At 38.3% G+C, this 20135-nt stretch overlaps 3 protein-coding genes across 6 annotated transcripts; 2 read left to right on the forward strand and 1 right to left on the reverse strand.

Annotated features, from left to right (window-relative positions):
• Positions 1-5: 5 nt before the first annotated feature.
• Positions 6-11870, forward strand: ube3b (ubiquitin protein ligase E3B). 2 transcript variants are annotated; one of them, XM_077561488.1, is made up of 27 exons: positions 6-412; positions 507-675; positions 772-886; positions 1332-1391; positions 1472-1576; positions 1656-1752; positions 1834-1919; positions 2360-2442; positions 2834-2939; positions 3004-3124; positions 3211-3388; positions 4785-4951; positions 5036-5203; positions 5277-5448; positions 5524-5642; positions 5803-5917; positions 6010-6109; positions 7425-7544; positions 7621-7797; positions 7873-7983; positions 8054-8191; positions 8310-8375; positions 9296-9354; positions 9427-9609; positions 9726-9837; positions 9907-9999; positions 11399-11870. In XM_077561488.1, the coding sequence occupies exons 2-27, from the start codon at positions 515-517 to the stop codon at positions 11588-11590; spliced, it is 3204 nt and encodes a 1067-aa protein (XP_077417614.1). In that variant the 5' UTR covers positions 6-412; positions 507-514; the 3' UTR covers positions 11591-11870. The 2 variants fall into 2 exon arrangements, with proteins under 2 accessions (XP_077417614.1, XP_077417615.1); XM_077561489.1 differs by having other exon boundaries at positions 6-358.
• Positions 11871-14099: 2229 nt separating this feature from the next.
• aldh3b4 (aldehyde dehydrogenase 3 family, member B4) lies at positions 14100-18913 on the forward strand. 3 transcript variants are annotated; one of them, XM_077561491.1, is made up of 10 exons: positions 14100-14361; positions 14693-14888; positions 15452-15562; positions 15803-15923; positions 16005-16090; positions 16501-16582; positions 16670-17059; positions 17137-17303; positions 17935-18023; positions 18094-18274. In XM_077561491.1, the coding sequence occupies exons 1-10, from the start codon at positions 14318-14320 to the stop codon at positions 18128-18130; spliced, it is 1323 nt and encodes a 440-aa protein (XP_077417617.1). In that variant the 5' UTR covers positions 14100-14317; the 3' UTR covers positions 18131-18274. The 3 variants fall into 3 exon arrangements, with proteins under 3 accessions (XP_077417617.1, XP_077417618.1, XP_077417616.1); XM_077561490.1 differs by having other exon boundaries at positions 14103-14361; positions 17924-18023; positions 18094-18913; XM_077561492.1 differs by lacking the exons at positions 15803-15923; positions 16005-16090 and having other exon boundaries at positions 14102-14361; positions 17924-18023; positions 18094-18913.
• On the reverse strand, positions 17333-20073 carry mmab (metabolism of cobalamin associated B). Its single transcript, XM_077561493.1, has 9 exons — positions 19914-20073; positions 19720-19778; positions 19553-19646; positions 19433-19490; positions 19286-19358; positions 19111-19208; positions 18968-19032; positions 18817-18876; positions 17333-18728 (listed from the first exon to the last, which is right to left on the reverse strand). The coding sequence occupies exons 1-9, from the start codon at positions 20015-20017 to the stop codon at positions 18644-18646; spliced, it is 696 nt and encodes a 231-aa protein (XP_077417619.1). The 5' UTR covers positions 20018-20073; the 3' UTR covers positions 17333-18643.
• Between the last annotated feature and the right edge of the window lie 62 nt (positions 20074-20135).

The raw sequence follows: 20135 nt of genomic DNA on the forward strand, positions 1-20135 counted from the left end.
GGAAATAATTCAATGCGACACCGTAGATTAATGGTTTCGGGTCGTGTTCGGCTCTCCTCTCATTGTTTACATGTTAAAATGATATGCAGCTCATGTTTCTGAGCCTGTCATCGGCAACGGATTAACCGTAATCTTGAAGTGATGGTAATGATCAAGAAAACAAAGTGAGAAGCTCAACTGTGAGACGATATTTATGCAGACTTGCCTGGAACTAGCCGTGGATGCTAACTATCTGAGCTCCGTTATCAGTGTGTTGCGCGTTTATCCAGAGATGACGAGTTAGTCCACATTGTTGATCAGCTTTTGCTGCTGCTGGGAACCCGAAGACAAAAACACCACTATGGAAGTATAGCACCAGGTGAGCCTTCTGGCACATATAAGATCTTATCACGGGAACTTCTGTTCAGTGCAGGTAAGTGTTGTGGGGTGATATCAACATCTATACTTCAACAGCACCGCGTGCGATATGGCACAGAATGTAAGCAATTAAATGTCCTCTTCCTTAGGGTGCACAATGTTTAGTGCGCCTCAAAGCTCGAAGTCTGAATTCCTGGATAAAGCCAGGCAGGCCAGAGAGGAGAGGAAAGGGCAGAAGGAGAAGGAGAGAGCAGCAGTCCTCATCCAAGCCCTGGTCAGACGATTTCTATGCCGCTGCAGACTCCAGAAACAGATAAGGTTCTTCTTACTATATTGTCTTCTTGCAAAACAAACACTGCTTCACCAATGTATCTTCTGCATCAATTGAATATTGGCATGTTTTTGTTTCACCAGGAAAGATGTTGATGACTATTTTGAGTCCTCTGCTGCAACATCAAAAAGAAATGCACTTTCGATTTTTAAAATTGCTCGTAAATTACTATTCATTTTCCACTCGGAGGATAAGATGGTGAGTGCAACCAAGAACAATATTGTTTATTTTTCTAGGTTTGGACTAATTTTGTGTTTTTTCTTATTGAAGACTATTATATACAGTGACCACTACTAACCAGCCACAAAATTATATACACATCACATATTTAGTTTAGTTTTTATTTTGTGTGATTGATTTATTAATACTATTGTAGCTTGTAATGTAGAACTGCAATGCGTGATAATGAAGGTGATTTCTAATATTTGAATGACCTAATTTGACCAACTACTCGAAACGACTCTTGATGTTGTGCAGTCTTACACTGATGCAAATGACATATTAATAAAAAATACAAAAATACAAATAAGCATTATTATCTGAAATCAGAATCCCACGTTGAATCTATTTTCACCGAGTTGTCATTCAAGTTGTGGCAGATGTTGTGGGCTATTTTTTATCTTTATTTCTGCTTTTTGGATAGAGGTTTGAAAAGCTCTGTAGGGCCATTCTTGCCAGCATGGAAGTTGAAAACGAGCCAAAAGTAAGTATGTTAATTTCCTTGCCAAACAACTTGACATGTGCGTTTACGTCATATTTATTGTTTTCACTTTTGGCTCTCAGGTCTGGTATGTGTCCTTGGCACTGTCCAAAGATCTCACAATCCCTTGGCTAAAACAGATTAAAGATGTGCTATGGACCTGTTGTCAACTACTGAAAAACTTAAAGGTTAGTCAAGGCTTGAAAATCAGTATGCACAATATTGAAGATTTTAGGTCTCATGACGTATTTGTTTTATGATTCCCAGCCTGATATAATGCAGGACAACAAATTGGTAACGCTGTACCTCACCATGCTGGTCACATTCACAGACACATCAACGTGGCGAATTGTGAGAGGGAAGGGTAGGTCAGGAGCCACGCGAGCAATATTGTTTGATGTGGTAATATCAGGCATAAAATGTTTTCCTCTCCTCTTTGTTTTAGGAGAAGCTCTCCGACCTGCTTTGATGAGAATCTGTGAGAATATCATGGGTTATCTCAATCAGAAGGGATTCTATTCAACACTACAGGTTCTATATCACATACAGAATTTACTCCCTATCAGCATTTGGTACATCTACGCAAAGAAATGAAATATGTGTCCACAATTTTGAAAAACTACAGAATTTCTAAATATTTGCTCACTACCTGACATCGTTTCTTAAGACTATACAAAGTGTCAACAAAATATACCGGTATGTAAAAAAAATATTAGAAAGTCGTACCATATATTTTTGGATTAATACATCTCCAAGTGTCTTAATCAAAACTGCATGACTGAGCCTTTTTAAAGGCAGAGTGTAGTTATTTTTTATTTAGTTCCTTTACTGGATTTCATTATCTTGTGCAAGTGTACCAGTAATGGTATACATTCTAATTTATTAATTTCTTTCATTACTAAATTTTGACACAGTTTTTGCCTATACAATTTTGCTAGCTGCCATTAAGGACATATTTCTCTCTTTTTTAGATTTTGCTAACCAACGGCTTGGCTCGTTCGAAACCAGCTCTCTCAAAAGGCACTTTAACAGCTATTTTTACTCTGTCGCTAAGGTGAGTGAGGTCAAATGAAATGAAGGTAGTTGCTGTTTGAAGGGGGGGGGGGAAGACAAATTGATTGTGCAATTATGGCCAAAGTGATAATTATGGTTATTTTTATTAGTACTGTAAACATGGTTGTTAATTACAAGTAATGATCTTGTATTTTAATCTCATGATATCCTAATGAAGTATTGCTGGTGATTGGCTGACCGCTGGTTGAGAAATGCTTGATTAGAAAATAGAAATGCAGCAGAGACCCTATTTTAGTTGCAAATAGCCTAAAGGACCAGGCTAATATAATCCTGGCAGCCAGTATAGTGATCCTATTTGCAATTTGATTAATTGTGCAGCCTTAGATTGATATCAGTTTGTTTCTGCTCCGTTTGTTTTTTTCTCATATCAGACCAGTCATCGCTGCTCACTTCTCAGACAACCTGCTCAGATCCTTCCTCATTCACATCATGTCAGTTCCAGCTGTGACTTCGCACCTGTGTACGCTCACTCCAGAGGTATGAAAACATAAATAGCATACTTGTTATGATAACGTACTTAATGTTGCCCGTCTTGCAACAGTGCATTACTTCGATCCAGACCCATGGCCTTTTAAAGAAGTTTATCGTGTTCCTCAGCCGTGAGGAGCAGTGTTCTGACATCTGTGTATGTCTTGAGGGAAGCCACACACTCTGCTTACTTGGTACAGTATTTGAGCTATTGTGTTTAGTCATATGATGCTTTACAGGTGAGAGTATAATTCTATTCCTTTCGCCCATGTTAATTTAGGTAATCTGATTCACTTGGGCTTCCTTAACGAGCGAATCATAGAGGAAGAGACCAATCGCTTTGTGAAGGACCTGACTGACATGCTGTCCTACTGCCAGCGATATGTGTCCCAAAAGAAGTCTAACCTCACCCACTGGCACCCAGTTCTGGGCTGGTTCTCCCAAACTGTAGATTATGGGTAAGAGGCATTCCATTCATGCTTATCTAATGAGGTCATATGCTATTGAAAGTGGATGGATGGATATTATGATTATTGCAAAATTACAATACAATGGATCCTAGACTCTTTATTTCAGGAGGTTGTTTGACCTAGTTAATTGACGGGATTTCCAATTAATTTCTCCCATTAGAAGTAATAGAAGTATAAGTCATTCATTCCACCAGTTAAATTGTTTCTATCATGAAACTTTTGAATTCTTTGTACGTAATATTTTAAGCTGTTACCAACATAACAATTGACAAGTTAGGTCTTTAATTAAGTCTATTGTTGTCTTCACCATTGTCTTCTTTGGTTTAGTATCAGAGGTACCACATACATAACAGTATAGTTTTACACAAATAAAAAAAATAATTAAAGCAGAAGAAAATGTAATAAACTGTAACACTTCCATTTTTTTTTCAGACAGCACACACTGGATCCAACGATTTTACATTTGAGCTATTTTCCTTAAATTCACATTTATTTAGATTGATGCATTTTAGGACTTGATAGATATAAATGATCATTATAAACGTGTGTGGGGCAGCGTCAACACACAATGTATAATATAGGGGTGTCAGACGACTTCATTAGTTAACTCACAATTAATCACAAATTTGATCTTTTCTAAATGTACAATAAAATATTGTTTTTATACTCTTGTTAACATAAAAGTGGAAAAAAATGTTAAACAAATACCAATATGACTGCATCTTTTAGTCATTGATACAGTAATTTCAAAATTATTTTTAATATTGAGGCAAAATGATTTTTTTTTTTTACTGTACTGTAAAAAACGAGTCTGATAATGATTTGTATTGAGGTAATTTTTCTGCCACTCGATGGCATAATTGCATTTGTAAGACATTGGTGAAAGCTCAGTGCATTTTTCTTCTCATATTAAGAGCTATCTAATCTTTAACATGAAGTAACTTTTGAAATTCTGCACATTTTTAAAATGGTAAAATACAAATTGACCACAGTCTCCACAAATATATGCATCATTATTAAATTTATTCCTGCTAAATTTACTTTCCAAGTAAGGGGCGGTCCTTAATCGCATGTTAAAATAATTACTGCCGTTAAAGGGACTTTAAATTAACACACTAACTTTGACACCACTAGTATAATATTTAACAATATATATTTTTTAATTGTAACTTGTAAACTGCAGTTTTATACAAAAAAACAACAATATTTACTATCGGCAGTTTAAATAAAGTGACAGTTTTCTCAATACAATTGAATTTTTCAATTCAAATTTTTTTATTTAATTCTGTAAAAGCGTTTTCAATGCAGCTACAGTGTTGCACTAGATTACGAAAGCTTTCTTTTAAGATGCTAAAATTCCCATTTGCTCCTCCGTTTCTTGTAGTCTTAACGAATCAATGCCGCTGGTCACCAAGCAGCTGCAATATCTGTGGGGCGTGCCTGTCATCCGGACCCTCTTCAGCGACGTCCTCTCTAAGAAGCTCGAGAGTCAAGAGCCCACTCCCTCACCCGCACAACCTAGCACATCGCAAAATAACCTGCCAGTCAAAAGTGCGTCATGAATCCATAGCTGTCCTTTTAATGTGATGGCAAACGTAACGGACACAACAAGCGATTGCTCTCCTCTTCCGACAGGCCTGTTTAAGCGAGCTTTTCAGAAGTCCGCTTCTGTGCGAAACATCTTGAAGCCGGTCGGGGGAAAGCGGGTGGACTCGGCTGAAGTTCAGAAAGTGTGCAGTATTTGTGTGCTCTACCAGACCGCTCTATCCACACTGACGCAAATAAGACTCCAGATTCTCACTGGTTAGTTACAACCACCAGTTGAAATGGAGATGTATAATGGGACAGTCACTATGTTGCATTTCCTACGTTGCAGGTCTGACACACCTCGATGACCTCCTGCCCAAATTGTGGGCTTTTATCTGTGAACTTGGCCCACAGGGAGGCCTCAAACTTTTTATGGAGTGTCTCAACAATGACACCGAAGAGTCCAAGCAGCTCCTGGCTATGCTCATGCTCTTCTGTGACTGTTCGCGGCACCTCATTACGTAATTATTTGCGTTTTTTTTTAGTGCGTGGTTTTGGATTGCACATGTTTATTAATTGTTGTCAATATGTTCCAGAATCCTGGATGACATTGAAGTCTACGAAGAACAGACCTCCTTCAAAATAGAGGAGCTCATTACTATCTCCTCATTTCTTAACACATTTGTGTACAAAATGATATGGGATGGTATCTTAGGTGAGTGATCCAGTTTTCTGTTGTTACATTCATATGGATATGGACATTTTTTTTGTCTGGAAGTTCAGTTTTATAAGAAAAACTTGTGATGCAAAAACAAAAAAAGTTTGAAAAAACCCCCACACACTATTAATTAAATTTACTCTTGTGTGTCTAACAGAGAACGCAAAGGGGGAGAAACTGGAGTTATTCCACAGTGTTCACGGATGGTTGATGGTGCTCTACGAACGTGACTGCAGGCGAAGATTTACCCTTGATGACCATTGGTTACGCAAGTAAATACAAAACTGAGAATGTGTTTCGTTGTTTGAAACGGGGATTATTTTTGGAACGCTCATCTTTTTCATCTTCCATATGTTGCATTCAGGGACTTAAAACCCAGCTTGTTGTTCCAAGAGCTTGAGAAAGGCAAGAAAAGAGCCCAGCTGATACTGCAATATATACCACATGTTATTCCTCATAAAAATGTGAGTTATTAGATTATTTGTATTGTTATAGTACCTTCACATTTCAACAATTCGACACCTCAGTGTAATCAGTTTACAGTTTGTATAAATTTACTTTTCACTAAAACTTACTTAACATATAGCCATTGTTGTTTAACATCCACTGCCATTGAGGCTATAGTCGTCAAAAATTCATTTGAACTATTTCTATTAGTTAAATTTTTTTTCCCACTTTTGTTAACAAGAGTATGAAAACCTAGAATTTTTGGGGGTATTAGAACAGATATAAAATTTCTGATTAATCGTGAGTTCACTAGTGAAGTCATGCAATTAATTACGATTAAAAATTGTAATCGCCTGACGCCCCTAATTTTTAATAATCTTTTCTAACAAAAAAAAGATAATAAAAAAAAAATATATATATATATATATATATATATATATATATATATATATATATTTTTTTTTTTTAAAGAAAAGATTATTAAAATTTAGGGGCATCAGGCCATTAAAATTTGTCATTGTAATTAATCGCAGGACTTCACTAGTTAACTCACGATTAATCACAAATTTGATACCTTTTCTAAATGTACAAAAGAATCAAAGTTTTCATACTCTTGTTAACAAAAAATGGAAAAGAAATGTTAAAGTAATATAAACAGTTAAAATGAATTTTTGATGACTATAGCTGTCAATGGCAGTGAATTAGAAGCCCCCCCCCCCAATTTAAAAAATAAATAAATAATATGTTCTATGTGACCTCACTAGTCTAAACACGACATTCTGATTAATATTACATTTGTGGATTATGAGACAACCAGCAGAATCCAGCAGTTTTTATCAATATCAGAAGGTGGCCATTTTGCCACTTGCTGTCGTGTAAAAATGACATCACAGTTGCCCAGCTCTCAGGTAACAACCAATCACAGCTCAGATTCAGAAAACAGGTGATCTGTGATTGGCCGCCCCCGAGATGGATAAAAACGGCTGGATTTTGCTGCATAACTCATATTCCACAAATGTAATATTAATCAGAATGTCATGTTTAGACTTGTGAGGTCACATGTAACATATTATTGTCAAGAAATGTTTAAGGTTGGCTTCCCCTTTAAAAAGCTAGCAACACAAGTTATTATGTCCTATAGCACATGTTGTTCAAACGTAATGACGGAAGCCAAAGAAGTTGAGCCTTTATACTCTGTACTGTGTCTTCTAACTAAAATACAAATGATAATGAAAAGAAAAGGTAATGCTTGGATCTTGACAACATTTAAGCAATTACAGAATATTTTTTTTGTTTCTGAAGGTATTCAATTTCTTACTCTGGTCATTTCAGAGGGTGCTGCTGTTTCGGAACATCGTCACTAAGGAAAAAGAGAGTCTTGGCTTAATAGAAACCAGCTCCGCCTCTCCGCATGTCACCCATATTACCATTCGTCGCTCACGCATGTTGGAGGTACGAACACAAATCAATCAGATGGCTGATGGCAAATGTTGCTGCAGTTTCTATTCATGCGTGTCCCACATGTTAGGATGGCTACGATCAACTCCGCCGTTTACCTGTGAATTCCATAAAAGGCGTCATTCGTGTGAAATTTGTGAATGACCTGGGAGTGGATGAAGCGGGTATCGATCAAGATGGTGTGTTTAAAGAGTTTCTAGAAGAGATCATTAAGAAAGTGTTCAACCCTGCTCTCAACCTATTCAAGGTAACTCATTCATTAAAAAAACACACACACAAAAACATTTAAATTCTGATTCTGCTTTGTTTGTATTCTTCTCAGACCACGAGTGGAAATGAGAGGCTGTATCCTTCACCTACTTCTTACATCCACGAGAACCATCTGCAGCTTTTTGAGTTTGTGGGGAAGATGTTAGGGAAAGCCATATATGAGGTATTTGTGAAATGCTTGGCGCTCATTCTGGAACAATGTGTGACATTGCAATCTTTGGCGTGTGTTTTAGGGCATCGTGGTGGATGTCCCCTTTGCCTCCTTCTTCCTCAGTCAAGTGCTGGGTCATCACCACAGCACGTTCTACAGCTCCATTGACGAGCTGCCCTCGTTGGATTCAGAATTTTACAAGAACCTCACCTCCATTAAGGTTTACTAAAAATTGTATTGTCATTTGATACATTTGTACCCCCCCCCCCCACACACACACACACATGCTGTAGATTACTCTCTACATGATACTTAATATTTGTATGCATGTTTTACAGCGCTATGATGGAGATGTGGGGGATCTGGGACTCTCATTATCCTATGATGAAGATGTTATGGGACAGGTAAGGACTCAAATAGAGATAAACCAATGTTTTTTTTTCCCCCGATACTGATTATTAGTAGTCAAAAAGGCCAATAACTGATAGGAGCCAAGATTTCTTTTCAGTAAAAGGGCGAACAAATTGGCATAAAATAAATTCTAAACAAAATCTTAGATAATAAGACTTATTTGTTATACAATTCTAGCAATACGTTCAGTATGTCTTCAAAAGTTTAATGAAAACTTAAACAAGTAAGCGCCCTATAGTTTTCTACGGTAAATAATTTTCCCCAAAATGTTCAAAATACTGACATTTTAAACTTAATAACTAAACTAATTTAATAACTTATCTTAATCTTTGTTTAAATTTCAAACAAAAACAAAAGGAGTAGAGTTCCCAAGATCAGCAGCATCGCTTGTAAAAATCTTGAAAATTTAAAGAAATTGTTCCCTGAGGTAAACACAGTTTTGAATTGATTTTCTATCGACCGTCAGATATTTAAAAAAGGCTGATACTGATATTCATGAAAATCCCCAAAATCTGCACCAATAATTGGCCCAGCCGAATCGGTCTATCCCCAGAAACTAATCAATAATTCTTAGGGTGTACAAAATATGTTTTTAGATGCTGGTAGAACTCCATTTTTTTTAGATTAATTAAAACATCCCAATAAGAAATTATTGAAATTTGTCAAATTTATTCCAGAGAGTCAAACTTTAGTCTTCATAAAATTGTGTGGAAAAATATGATAATCAGTGAAATATTGATATGTTTAAAAAAAAAAAATGCTCTTAACTCTCATAACAGCACCTGTTGATTGGGGAAAAAATAAAATAAAAAAAATATATATATATATATGTATTTTTTTTTTCCTGAGAATTTTGAATGAATCTCAATTTGTATGCCTTATCCACAATAAATCGCTATATTTTTCCATACAGCTCGTTTGTCATGAGTTGATACCTGGAGGGAAGACCATGCCAGTCACCAATGAAAATAAGTATGTTGATCATTATCAAGGTTTAAAAATGTAAACCGCATTGATTCTAATTTGACTCATTTGCTGTTGCAGGTTCAGCTACATCCACCTCATGGCTCACTTCCGGATGCACACTCAGATTAAGGAGCAAACGGCAGCTTTCATCCGAGGCTTCCGCAGCATCATCAACCCGGAATGGTTGCACATGTTTTCGACACCTGAGGTTCAGCGTCTGGTCTCGGGGGACAATGCGGAAATTGACTTGGATGACCTCAAGTATGTATTTATCTTCACCCTCCATCCATTTCAGGTCTTCTGAAAGTGTTGTGCGATCAATGTAAAAGTGTGAGGTTTGTTCCTTCTCTAAATCGCTGCCATGCTGTATGATTTAGGAAGCACACAGTCTACTATGGAGGTTTTCATAGCAGCCATCGCGTCATCATCTGGCTGTGGGACATCTTGTCCAGCGATTTCACGTCTGAGGAGAGGGCCATGTTCCTCAAAGTATGCTCATTTCTAGTCTTTTCCATTTGTATCATGCTTTGTCTCCAAACTCATTTTACTCTTGTGTAGTTTGTTACCAGCTGCTCAAGACCTCCTCTCCTAGGTTTTGCCTACCTCAAGCCACCTTTTTCAATCCGTTGTGTGGAAGTGTCAGATGATCAGGTGAGACTGTTGCACGGTATTATTTACAGTCAGGGTTGGGAAGGGTTACTTTTAAAATGTATTCCGTTATAGTTACAAGTTACCTGCTAAAAAATGTAGTTGGTAACGTAATCCAAGTACCATGATGCTAAAGTAATGTAACTTGATTACTTTGGATTACTCCAATACCAAGTATGCTCATGAATAAAAATAGAAATAAATACCACCATGGCAAAAATCCTTGTATAGTTGACGCCCATTAAAATGCATGAATAGATTGATTGATTGATATGCTGTTTTCGAACTGTCACTGAAAGCAACCACACCTCATGGATGGATGGATGGTAGATAGGTAGATAGATAGATAGATAGTTATCCAATGAGGTAAAGTAAAGCTTTGTTTGTTAACAAAGCTGTTGTAGCTGTAATGTGGAATGGGGAGAAAAGGGACAAATTAGGCTTTTGAAAGCAACATTTCCCATGTTAGCTTATTTCACCCACACGCACGCACACACTAATAAGAGGATGACCACCAGCTGCAAAATTAACTTTTATCCCAGTCACGAGTTTAGCCGTGTATATTGTGTATGTCAGGAGTGGCCAAGTTTGGTCCTCGAGAGCCACTATCCAGCCTGTTTTCCATGTCGCTCTCCTTCAGCGCAGCTGAATCTAATGATCAGCTCATCAGCAAGCTTTGCAGAAGCCTGATAACGATCCTGATCATGAATCAGGTGTGTTAGTGGTGAGAAACATGGAAAACAGGCTGGATAGGGGCTCTCGAGGACCAAACTTGGCCACCCCTGGTGTATGGTGTTTGAATAATGAATTGGTGGGAGGGAGATTTGTTCGGAGGGTGTAACTCACATTATGGTGTAGCGGCAGCTAGCAAGAAGCTCATTGTAGCATGCCGCGGGACTCTCAGATCAAACTTTTTCTTTGTTAAAGATAAATCGGTCCTTCAGCAAGCAAAGTATGTTTGTCGGTGTGGGAGACACCACATCAACCTGACACAACAGCGGTGTCTCTCATCGTAGAAATAGTAATCCTGATGAAATAATCTTTTTTTTTTTCATATATATATATATATATAAATGTACCTGTAATCTGATTACATACAGTTGTCATGTTTCAATACAAAATTCATAGCCAATTATGCACAAATGTGCATAAGACAGTCATGTTGTAGATGAGGGGCTTCTACACTTTAAATTTTAGCGTAGAATTCTTAATGTTTCTCTGGTTCAGAAAGGAGAGAAATGGGTATTAGCTGGATTTGTAGCAACTGTCCAATCCTTAGTATATCATCATTTGTTAATATCGCAAATAATGATGCACAGGTTCTGAATGTGTAGTAAAATAGCTACGATGTATATCCGTTTTTTGTCTTCCGTCTTTCTAACCTGCAACTTCCTGTGGCCAGGACACGGGGGACACCCTCGGCAGCGTCCTCAGAGGCTTTTTCACAATCCGTAAAAAAGAACCTGGTGGTAGACTGCCCACTTCCTCCACATGCTTCAACCTGCTCAAGCTGCCCAACTACAGCAAGAAGAGCATCTTGCGTGACAAGCTGCGCTACGCCATCAGTATGAACACCGGCTTTGAGCTTTCGTAATGCAGAAGTGTTGGACAATCTTCACAGGAGGAAGCCGCCTGACCCAAGCTAAAGGTTTTAGGTACATGGGGAACCTATCGTGTCTGAGGAAGTTTCCACAACGTAGAGGAGTCGTGAAGGACAACAAACTCCCTTTTTGTAGGATTACTATTTAACTCCCTTACAGCGTCAGGGAGATGCTGTTTTTGCAGCACAATCGAAATTGGCATCTCCCCGTGCCACACATGAAATCCAAGGTCATGTATTGTATTTAGCTCCATTAAATCCACATTTATAGTTACTAGATCTCCGTTTCTCAGGCCTAACATCATATTTCTTAGATCGAACACTCCCACCACATGAGAACTGGAAAGCAATACAGATGCAATGCAAGCCATTCGATGCGTGAAAACCAAGTGATGCATTGCTAATACACTTACAATTTTGAACTTTGGTACCCAAGCTTCTTTGAGAGGGTATCAAATGGGTCCTAATGTGTTTTGCGTTGCATAAATGTAATTTGTCCAAGGAGAAGACAAATCAGTGTCTCCAGCCTCCAGAACGGAAGACTCCCTCATCATGCGTTGATGATCTCACTTAAGTTTCCTCCCTCTTAAAGACACAGGCGGTCTTGTTTTTAATCGTTTGTGAACATGGTGTGAATTAACAGATCTAAGCTATGCTTCATTTGTGGTGGAGCACCAGAATTTCTGGACATCCATTACTTTTATTTTTTTAAGAGAATTGACATCTGCTTTTGCATCTTTTATCTGTGACAAAAATGCCTGCAAATGTCACATCTCAAATTGGTGGAGGTTTTGTACTTCATGCTAGAAACCCACAACTTTGCTCAATACACCTTTTCAATAACGCTGAGTGCCTCATGTTATCACCATCTTCCCCTTGCTCTCACCTTGACCTATTCACCTATTACAAGTGAAACCAATAATGTTGTATATTGGAAACAAGCCATAAAAACAGGGGCTGGGCTTATTCTCCGAAACCCAACCACTGTAATACCACTATAACAACTACAACATAAGGCTATGACGATGCTGTCTGTGGACTTAAGCCATGTTGTGAAGAATTATCTGTCCTAACAAGCCTCTCATCATGATGTCATGGACTGGATCACCAGCCTAATTGGACTACTTGCTTGATGTCGCTTTGGGTGGTAATGTCGTCAAAGTGTTTGGGTTGGCTAACTTAAGGCTAAGTGACATCTTAGTCAGACAATATTGCAGCTTTCAAAGAAAAGTTGTTGAAGTAAGCATAAAATCGCAACCAAAATCTGTCATTATGCAAACAAAAACAAAAGCATTAACCTACCACTGGTCAAGACTTGCCGTCTTACCAACCAGCAACTTGTGTGAAAACAACACAGTTTGGATTAAATGGCAAACATTCTTTACAGAAATAGAGTTAGTTCACAGAATTATTTTTTCTCCCTCAACATCATATACAGTGGATAAGTCTGCACACCCCCTGTTTAAAGGAGACCAAGATAATTTATTTGAATACTAATCACGCTTCTAACCTGTAGAAAACAAATGGAAAAGAAAAAAAAAACGTTTTCAAAATTAAATGGTGGCAGGTGTGTGCTGACCTGCATTTGACATGATTATAAATGTGATTAATTCCAAACAGCCACTTCCTGGTTATGAGGGTGTGCACACTTGTGCAACTACATTATCTCAGTTGGTCATATATATATATATATATATATATATATATATATATATATATATATATATATATATATATATATATTTATATATATTTATATAATCTCACCCCAGTGACCAACCAATGTACCCTAAAGGCACTACGATTGGCTTTTTTGTGAGTGTTGATTTTGAATACACACACAATGGTGGCTATAGTTTTCCATGTCAGTCTGTTCTACGCAATTGAATTTCATCGTGTAAGTCTTTTATTTTATTTTATTATTATTAATATTTTTAATATATATATATTGAAGTATTTTCTTTTTCTTTTTTTACCAAACTTTATTATTCTGCAATGTCTTCTCCGATTAAATAAAAAGATCGAATTTGGTGGCCTCGATAAGTGACCAAAGACAGTTCCTTACCCTAGAGGGCTTTTGTGTAGAACCGGTTGACATAAAAATGTAGTGTACCTTTTTCCATTATACTAATGAGACGCGCATACATATGTACATTAAATTTTTAATACAGAAGCGCCGTTTGTTTTCACAAGAGATAAAAGATGAGGTCAGTCATTGATTTCAAATGATGTCAAAAATATCAATGTAACCCACTTTGAGTGCAAGTACGCCCCCAGAGACAGTGTTTCCCCTTCATGTGAGAGTCAAATTGTCTTCAAAGTGTCTTTCGAACTGACTGCACTATAGAATGTGTACAAAGAGCGATTCTTGTGTAAAATTTGTCCATGTATGTAAGATATGTTTTCTTGTCATGTTAAATCATGCACACTGGTGTTATATAAAGTATTTGCTTCAAAGTCCAAAGTGTTTTTTTCCCCCCCACTTCTCAAGTCAATCACGGCTGATTGCAAGCAGCTGGTGTTTTTCGAGAGCAGCACTGCAAGCAAACACACCTAAATCTAAAAACAGGACGATGTTGGATTGAGAATGACTCCTGAAAAGCACGATAGGAGCTTTTCCTGAATAATGTGGCGGATTATGCTGTGAATGCACACATCCACCTCAGTCCGCTGCATTGTGGCACACTTCATGAGAGACCCACAGATCTTAGAAATAACACCATGAGCAGCCCATCTCCTGCCAACTGGTTTAGATCTCTACGAAGGTGAGTTTAAGGTTTAATTCCTCCGTCGGTTTGTTGGTGGGTGAGTATGATGCATGTGATGCTGACCTTTTGTTGTGTGCGTCACCTGACTAGCTGGAGGGCTTTATTAGGATTTTCAGGGCTTTTACTTCACAAGCTTAGCAGTTACAATGAGGAAGTCCAGCACTGGAGAGCTTTCTAAAATAGACATGAGTGCAAAGGGAAAGGTTTGCTCTGCATGTCAAAGGAATGGCCGTTTAACATGCAGAAGGTAGAGTGGATCACTGTAGCCTGAAGGAAGTGTTTACTAATAAGTGGTTTGGAGATTTTAACTGGTTTTTGGATGTTGAAGGACCAGGCTCGGCGAGCCATGCTTGAAGACGTACCCTCTGCTGTACGAGGATCTGCTGAAGAGAGCCCGGGTGTCCTTCCAGGCCAGGCGCAGCATCAAGGAGAACTTTAGGCTGGCCCAGCTTGAGGCTGTGGTGCGAATGCTGGAGGAACATGAGTGTGACTTTGTGGATGTTCTTGGAAGGGATCTTCACAAGGTGAGCAGTTGAAATTATTATTATTATTAGCATTGTTGTCGTCACCATCATCATCATTGTTAAAGTGGATGTCAACATCAAATGTTCTTTACAACAATATGTTAAATGTAGCCCTACTAGTCCAAATTTAGTATTCTGAATAATATTAATCAATCTCCGAGGGCGGCCATTTTGCCACTCGCTGTCTACTAAAAATGATACCACAGTATGCTCAAAGATTAGGTAATGACCAATCACAACATAGCTTTCAAACATCACATGACCAAACTCTGAAAACAGTTGTGGAATGATTGGTCGTTCCCTGAGCAACTGTGATGTCATTTTCAGTTGACAGCAAATGCCCCCCCCCCCCCCCCCTCCGGATGGATAAAAATAGGTGAATTTTGCTGCTTAATTAATATTCCACAAACAAAATGTTAATTCGAATAGCGTGTTTAGACTAGTGGGGGTGCATAAAACATATTGTCATGGAAATGTTTGGGTTAACGTCCCCTTTAAAAAAAAAAAAAAAAAAAAAGTGCTGTCTTTTAATTCACTTTTTAAAATCTCCCGTCTTGAACTAGCCACGATTTGAGACTGTTGTGTCAGAGTTGATTCCTGTTAAAAATGAGGCTCTTCATGCCATTGGCAACCTCAGGAAGTGGATGCAGCCACAGCAGGTGGAAAGAAACCTGGTGAGACTGTTTTGTTATTATGGAAAAACATTGTTGGGATTACAAACGATTTACATAACCTTTTGGTGGGAAACATTCCATCAAACTGCTACAAAGATTTACTTTTGTCAAAGAAGATTAACATGTAAGTTGCCTTACACGGTTGAAGGCTTAAGCTGTGTTTTCCGCTGAGCTGATCGACTCATTGCCTCATAAGTTCCAGTTTTCATGACTAACTTTGAACATGTCTACTTGGCTCAGTCCACCACTCTGGATGAGTGTCTTGTGATAAACGAGCCCCTGGGGGTTGTGTTGATCATGGGGACCTGGTGCAGTCCAGTCCAAATGTGCCTTGTGCCGCTGGTGGGCGCCATAGCAGCAGGTACGGCACATCCGCAATTGACACGTTCAAGTGTATTATACATATTTTATTTTGAAAAACACACATTATTTATTTGTATAGGTAACTGTGCCATCATCAGTCCTTCTGTGTGCACAGCTCACACAGCAGCACTTCTCCATCGTCTCATCCCCTCATACTTGGACAATGTGCGTAGCACTAGCATGAGAGTCCCTCTTTCTTTCTTTTAGAGTTGTTTTGTGTGTGTTGCTGTTACGTTAACCACTTTGTTCTAGTTAGTTGTTTATCGGGTGTAACAGGCCAAGGCTGCCCCTTTAAGAAAAACTGCATTATGGGAAATGGGGTATTGTTGTTAAGTGCCTTTAAAACGAAGTGGTGAAGTTGTATCACATGCATGCAGGAACATTTAGCGGTAGCTGTAAAATTACTCTGTAATAGTTCTGGTTGTCAGGGATGTATTTAACATGCTGTTCATCCATTTGTCTGAAAAAAGGATTGTGATTTTTGGTATATCAGCATTACACTAAACTTGTTTTGGAATTCAAATGATTAATAATACATGATAAATTAATGATCTACAATTCTTGTTTTCCTCAAGGAATGCTTCCATGTAATTCTTGCAGGCACCAATGACTTGACTGATATTGTGGAACTTAAATTTGATCATGTCTTCTTTTCTGGTAGGAATAAGTGCAGTGACACAATAAATCATACATAAATTAATGACGTACAGTATTTAATCAATGCGTTTATATTTTAAAATCCAGGATCCAGAGAGGAAGGAATTCGAATTTCTCAAGTGGCAGCTCAATGTTTGACACCTATCACCCTTGTTCTGGATGGGAAGAACCCATGTTATGTAGACCAACATTGTGATATTACCACCACGGCCCAGCGCATTGCCTGGGCCCGCTTTCACAATTCCGGGCAGAGCTTAGTGGCCCCTGACTACATCCTGTGCCATTCGGATGTAAAAACCCGTCTGGTCCAGGCACTCAAGTGCTGCCTGATGCGGTTCTATGGCACCGATCCCAGAGAATCCAGCAGCTTCAGCCGCATGGTTAATCTGGATGTCTTTAACCGTACGAAAGATTTGTTGTGGAGATCTGGCAAGGTGGCCTTGGGTGGACAAGTGACAGAGGCAGAGAAGTATATTGGTAAGAGACCAACCACATCAAATAAACCTGTCTCATGTCAAAAATATTTGACTGAACTGTTTTTGTTTTGTCCAAAGCTCCAACCATTTTGACCGAAGTGGATGAGTCGGACCCCATCATGCAACAAGATCTTTTTGGTCCAGTTCTTCCAATTCTCTCAGTAAATAACGTGGATGAGACGATTGCTTTCATCAACAAACAAGAGAAGCCCCTCTGTGTGTATGTGTATTCAAACAACAGCAAGGTATGAGGCAGAATTAAGAGTACAATTGATAAGGTCAAACACTGTAAAACTTTATTTTTGGTCACTGTTAGCATTATAAAACCTTCAACAATGCAGGCAATTTCTAAGTAACATTTTAGCATTAACTGCCATACAATTGTAATTAATTTATGTAACTACTGTTTAACTGAAATGAAAATATGCACCATGTTAGCTGCTCGCCTCTCTCTCAGTTGATGGGTCAAATGCGGAGAGCTAATTTCACCCCACATTGGTTGATTTCCGTCATGGGTGCATGTCACTTCTGGCATTTTTTTTTTTCAAACAAAGGTGTAAAAACAAGTTGGAAATGACTCTAAAATTAACATTTATTTTCAAATGTTTGACAGATTACATTTAATTTTTCTTAAGATTTTTTTTTTTTTTTAAATGTATTGTCCTCCAATTTGAGAAACACTGTTTTAATGCTCTAGACAGGCAGTTCAAACTCTTAAATTTTGTGTGCTCTTTTGAGGCAAAAGGTTGTTTTCAAAGTTGTACAAGCTCAGTGACATTCAACTTGAGAGGCTCTACAAATGGACATTCTGAACCGGCAATGTGGTTGTCCTTTTCTCAAATGTTGATGTTTCTGACAATGTTAGGTGATTTCCAGAGTCATGAGCGAAACATCAAGTGGAAGCTTTTGTTCCAACGACAGCGCACTGCAAAGTCTCATAGTAACGCTTCCGTTCGGTGGAGTTGGTAAGTTACCAAACTGGATGTGTGAAATTTAACGATATATCAAAATTTGACTTCTTTGTTTTTGGGACAGGTGCCAGTGGATTTGGCTCCTACCATGGACGCTATAGCTTTGATACATTTTCTCATAGAAAGTCATGTCTGCTAAGAAGCACGCACTTGGAATGTGTCACCTCCCTGCGTTATCCACCCTACGACGACCGCAATCTGTCCCTCATAACATGGGGCAGCAGTCTCTCCTGGAAAAGCCAGGGCTGGTGCCAAATCCTCTGACTTGTGTGGAAGCATCAAACTGGAACCAAATTTCTATTTAGACCTCAATGTGTTCTAACAATATCATAAACTAAAGCACAAAATCCAGTGAGAAAGGAGGCACAATTAATTGAAATGAGAAGCTGTCAATAAACACCATGACTGAAGATTGACAGAGAGAATGAATTTCGATACTTGATAATGTGCTGTAATGATGTAAGTGGATGTCAGTTTTGAAAAGTTGTGTTCTCACTGAAAGCTTTATTATAAAGATGCAACCAAATATAATTTTGGATGTCATGTATAGTTACAAAATAGGCACATAAATATACAGCTCCAATATGTATGAAGTTATTTATTATAATTAAGTATTATTCAGGTCTTTTGTAGATTATCTCCTTGTTGTTCTCTTTTAGGGCGGCATATCTGGCCAGAGTGAAAAGGTAGTCGCTTAATCTGTGTGGAAAATGTTGAATCATTAATCAGATTGATGTTTAAAGATACCATAATAGTATGATCTTGTCGACTGGAACGCTATAATTACCTGTTTAAATACCTGGCGATATCTGGATCAGCCTCCCCAGACCGCACAATTGGAGCAACGCTGTAATAGGAACACAAATAAAACACTAAAATTACAATGTGACTGTTTTGTTCATGTTGGTGACAACAAAAGGGATGTGCTTAATACTGACCTGCGCTCAGCTCTGCGACAGACGGTCCGAGCTATATGTAAAGCTGCGCTGCTCTTTCCTCCAGACTGTTGTGATGCACAAGTGTCATGAATAAATAAATCAACACGCACACACGACTCTTAGTGATGCCAACTTGGACTTACAGGTAAAATGAAATTGGTTAGAGGTGGAAGTTCTTCAGTGAATGTATCAATCCAACTTTCCAAGTCTGTTATTGGTGTTCCAGTAAATTTTGTGCGAGCTTACAAACAGAAAACATATTTAGAACAGAATGCACGTCCTCAATCAAAACCTAAAGCTACCATCATCTGCACATACTTAGATGACTTTCTCTTGCTGATGACTGAGGAGTGGCAATATTGGAGCCGACATCTTGCAAAACACACTGTATCTGATTGATAGACAAAAATGGCCAAATCTAGTAATTACTGCCTCATTAAAGAGGTGATATCAGATAAAGCTTACCTTATCCAGCTGATCCGTGAAGGTATGTCCTTTCTCCAGGCAAAATTCTCTGGCCAAGCTGCAACATTTAACACAATGTAAGCAAAAAGGTAGTAAGGTGTAAGAAAGATACATTCTTACCCTATAGCTGATGACAATTCATCTGTGTTTCCTAAAGCCTCGAAAATATGATCTTCCTTTGGTCTTCTTTCTCCAGTAAATGTGCTTGAGTAACCTAAAGGGCGAAATCAAAACGAGTCAAATTTTGTATTAGTGGAGCATCTAGTTTCTCAAGTTACAATAAAAACCTTTGTCGCCTGTTTTGGTATAGATTTTGGGAACTCTGTTGTCTCTCTCGGTGGCGTAACTGTAAAAGTGAAAAATGACCAGTGTCAAAATTATCACAGTCGGTAGCTTCACTGCTAGCATCACACAATCCTTTGCGAAAGCTAACAACGTGAATGACATTTGAGGAACAATGCTACAATCAAAGTTCTACAACCTTCTCGAAAGGAACGACGTTTGCTTGGTCTGTCGCTCGCTAATTTGCCTAACACTTCTTAAAACATAGCACAAAATTGAAGGTTTGCGAACAAACGTTGCCATGTTTATTAAAATTGCAGTATTGTCTTTTCTCTCTTTCCGTAGCTCTTCATGGGCGTTTCCTTTTAATCGCACGATTGGATAACTCACCGGACGGTAGGTGGAAACACATATGGTGATT

The sequence above is a fragment of the Vanacampus margaritifer genome, chromosome 3, assembly GCF_051991255.1.
Source record: "Vanacampus margaritifer isolate UIUO_Vmar chromosome 3, RoL_Vmar_1.0, whole genome shotgun sequence".
Classification (NCBI taxonomy): Eukaryota; Metazoa; Chordata; class Actinopteri; order Syngnathiformes; family Syngnathidae; genus Vanacampus; species Vanacampus margaritifer.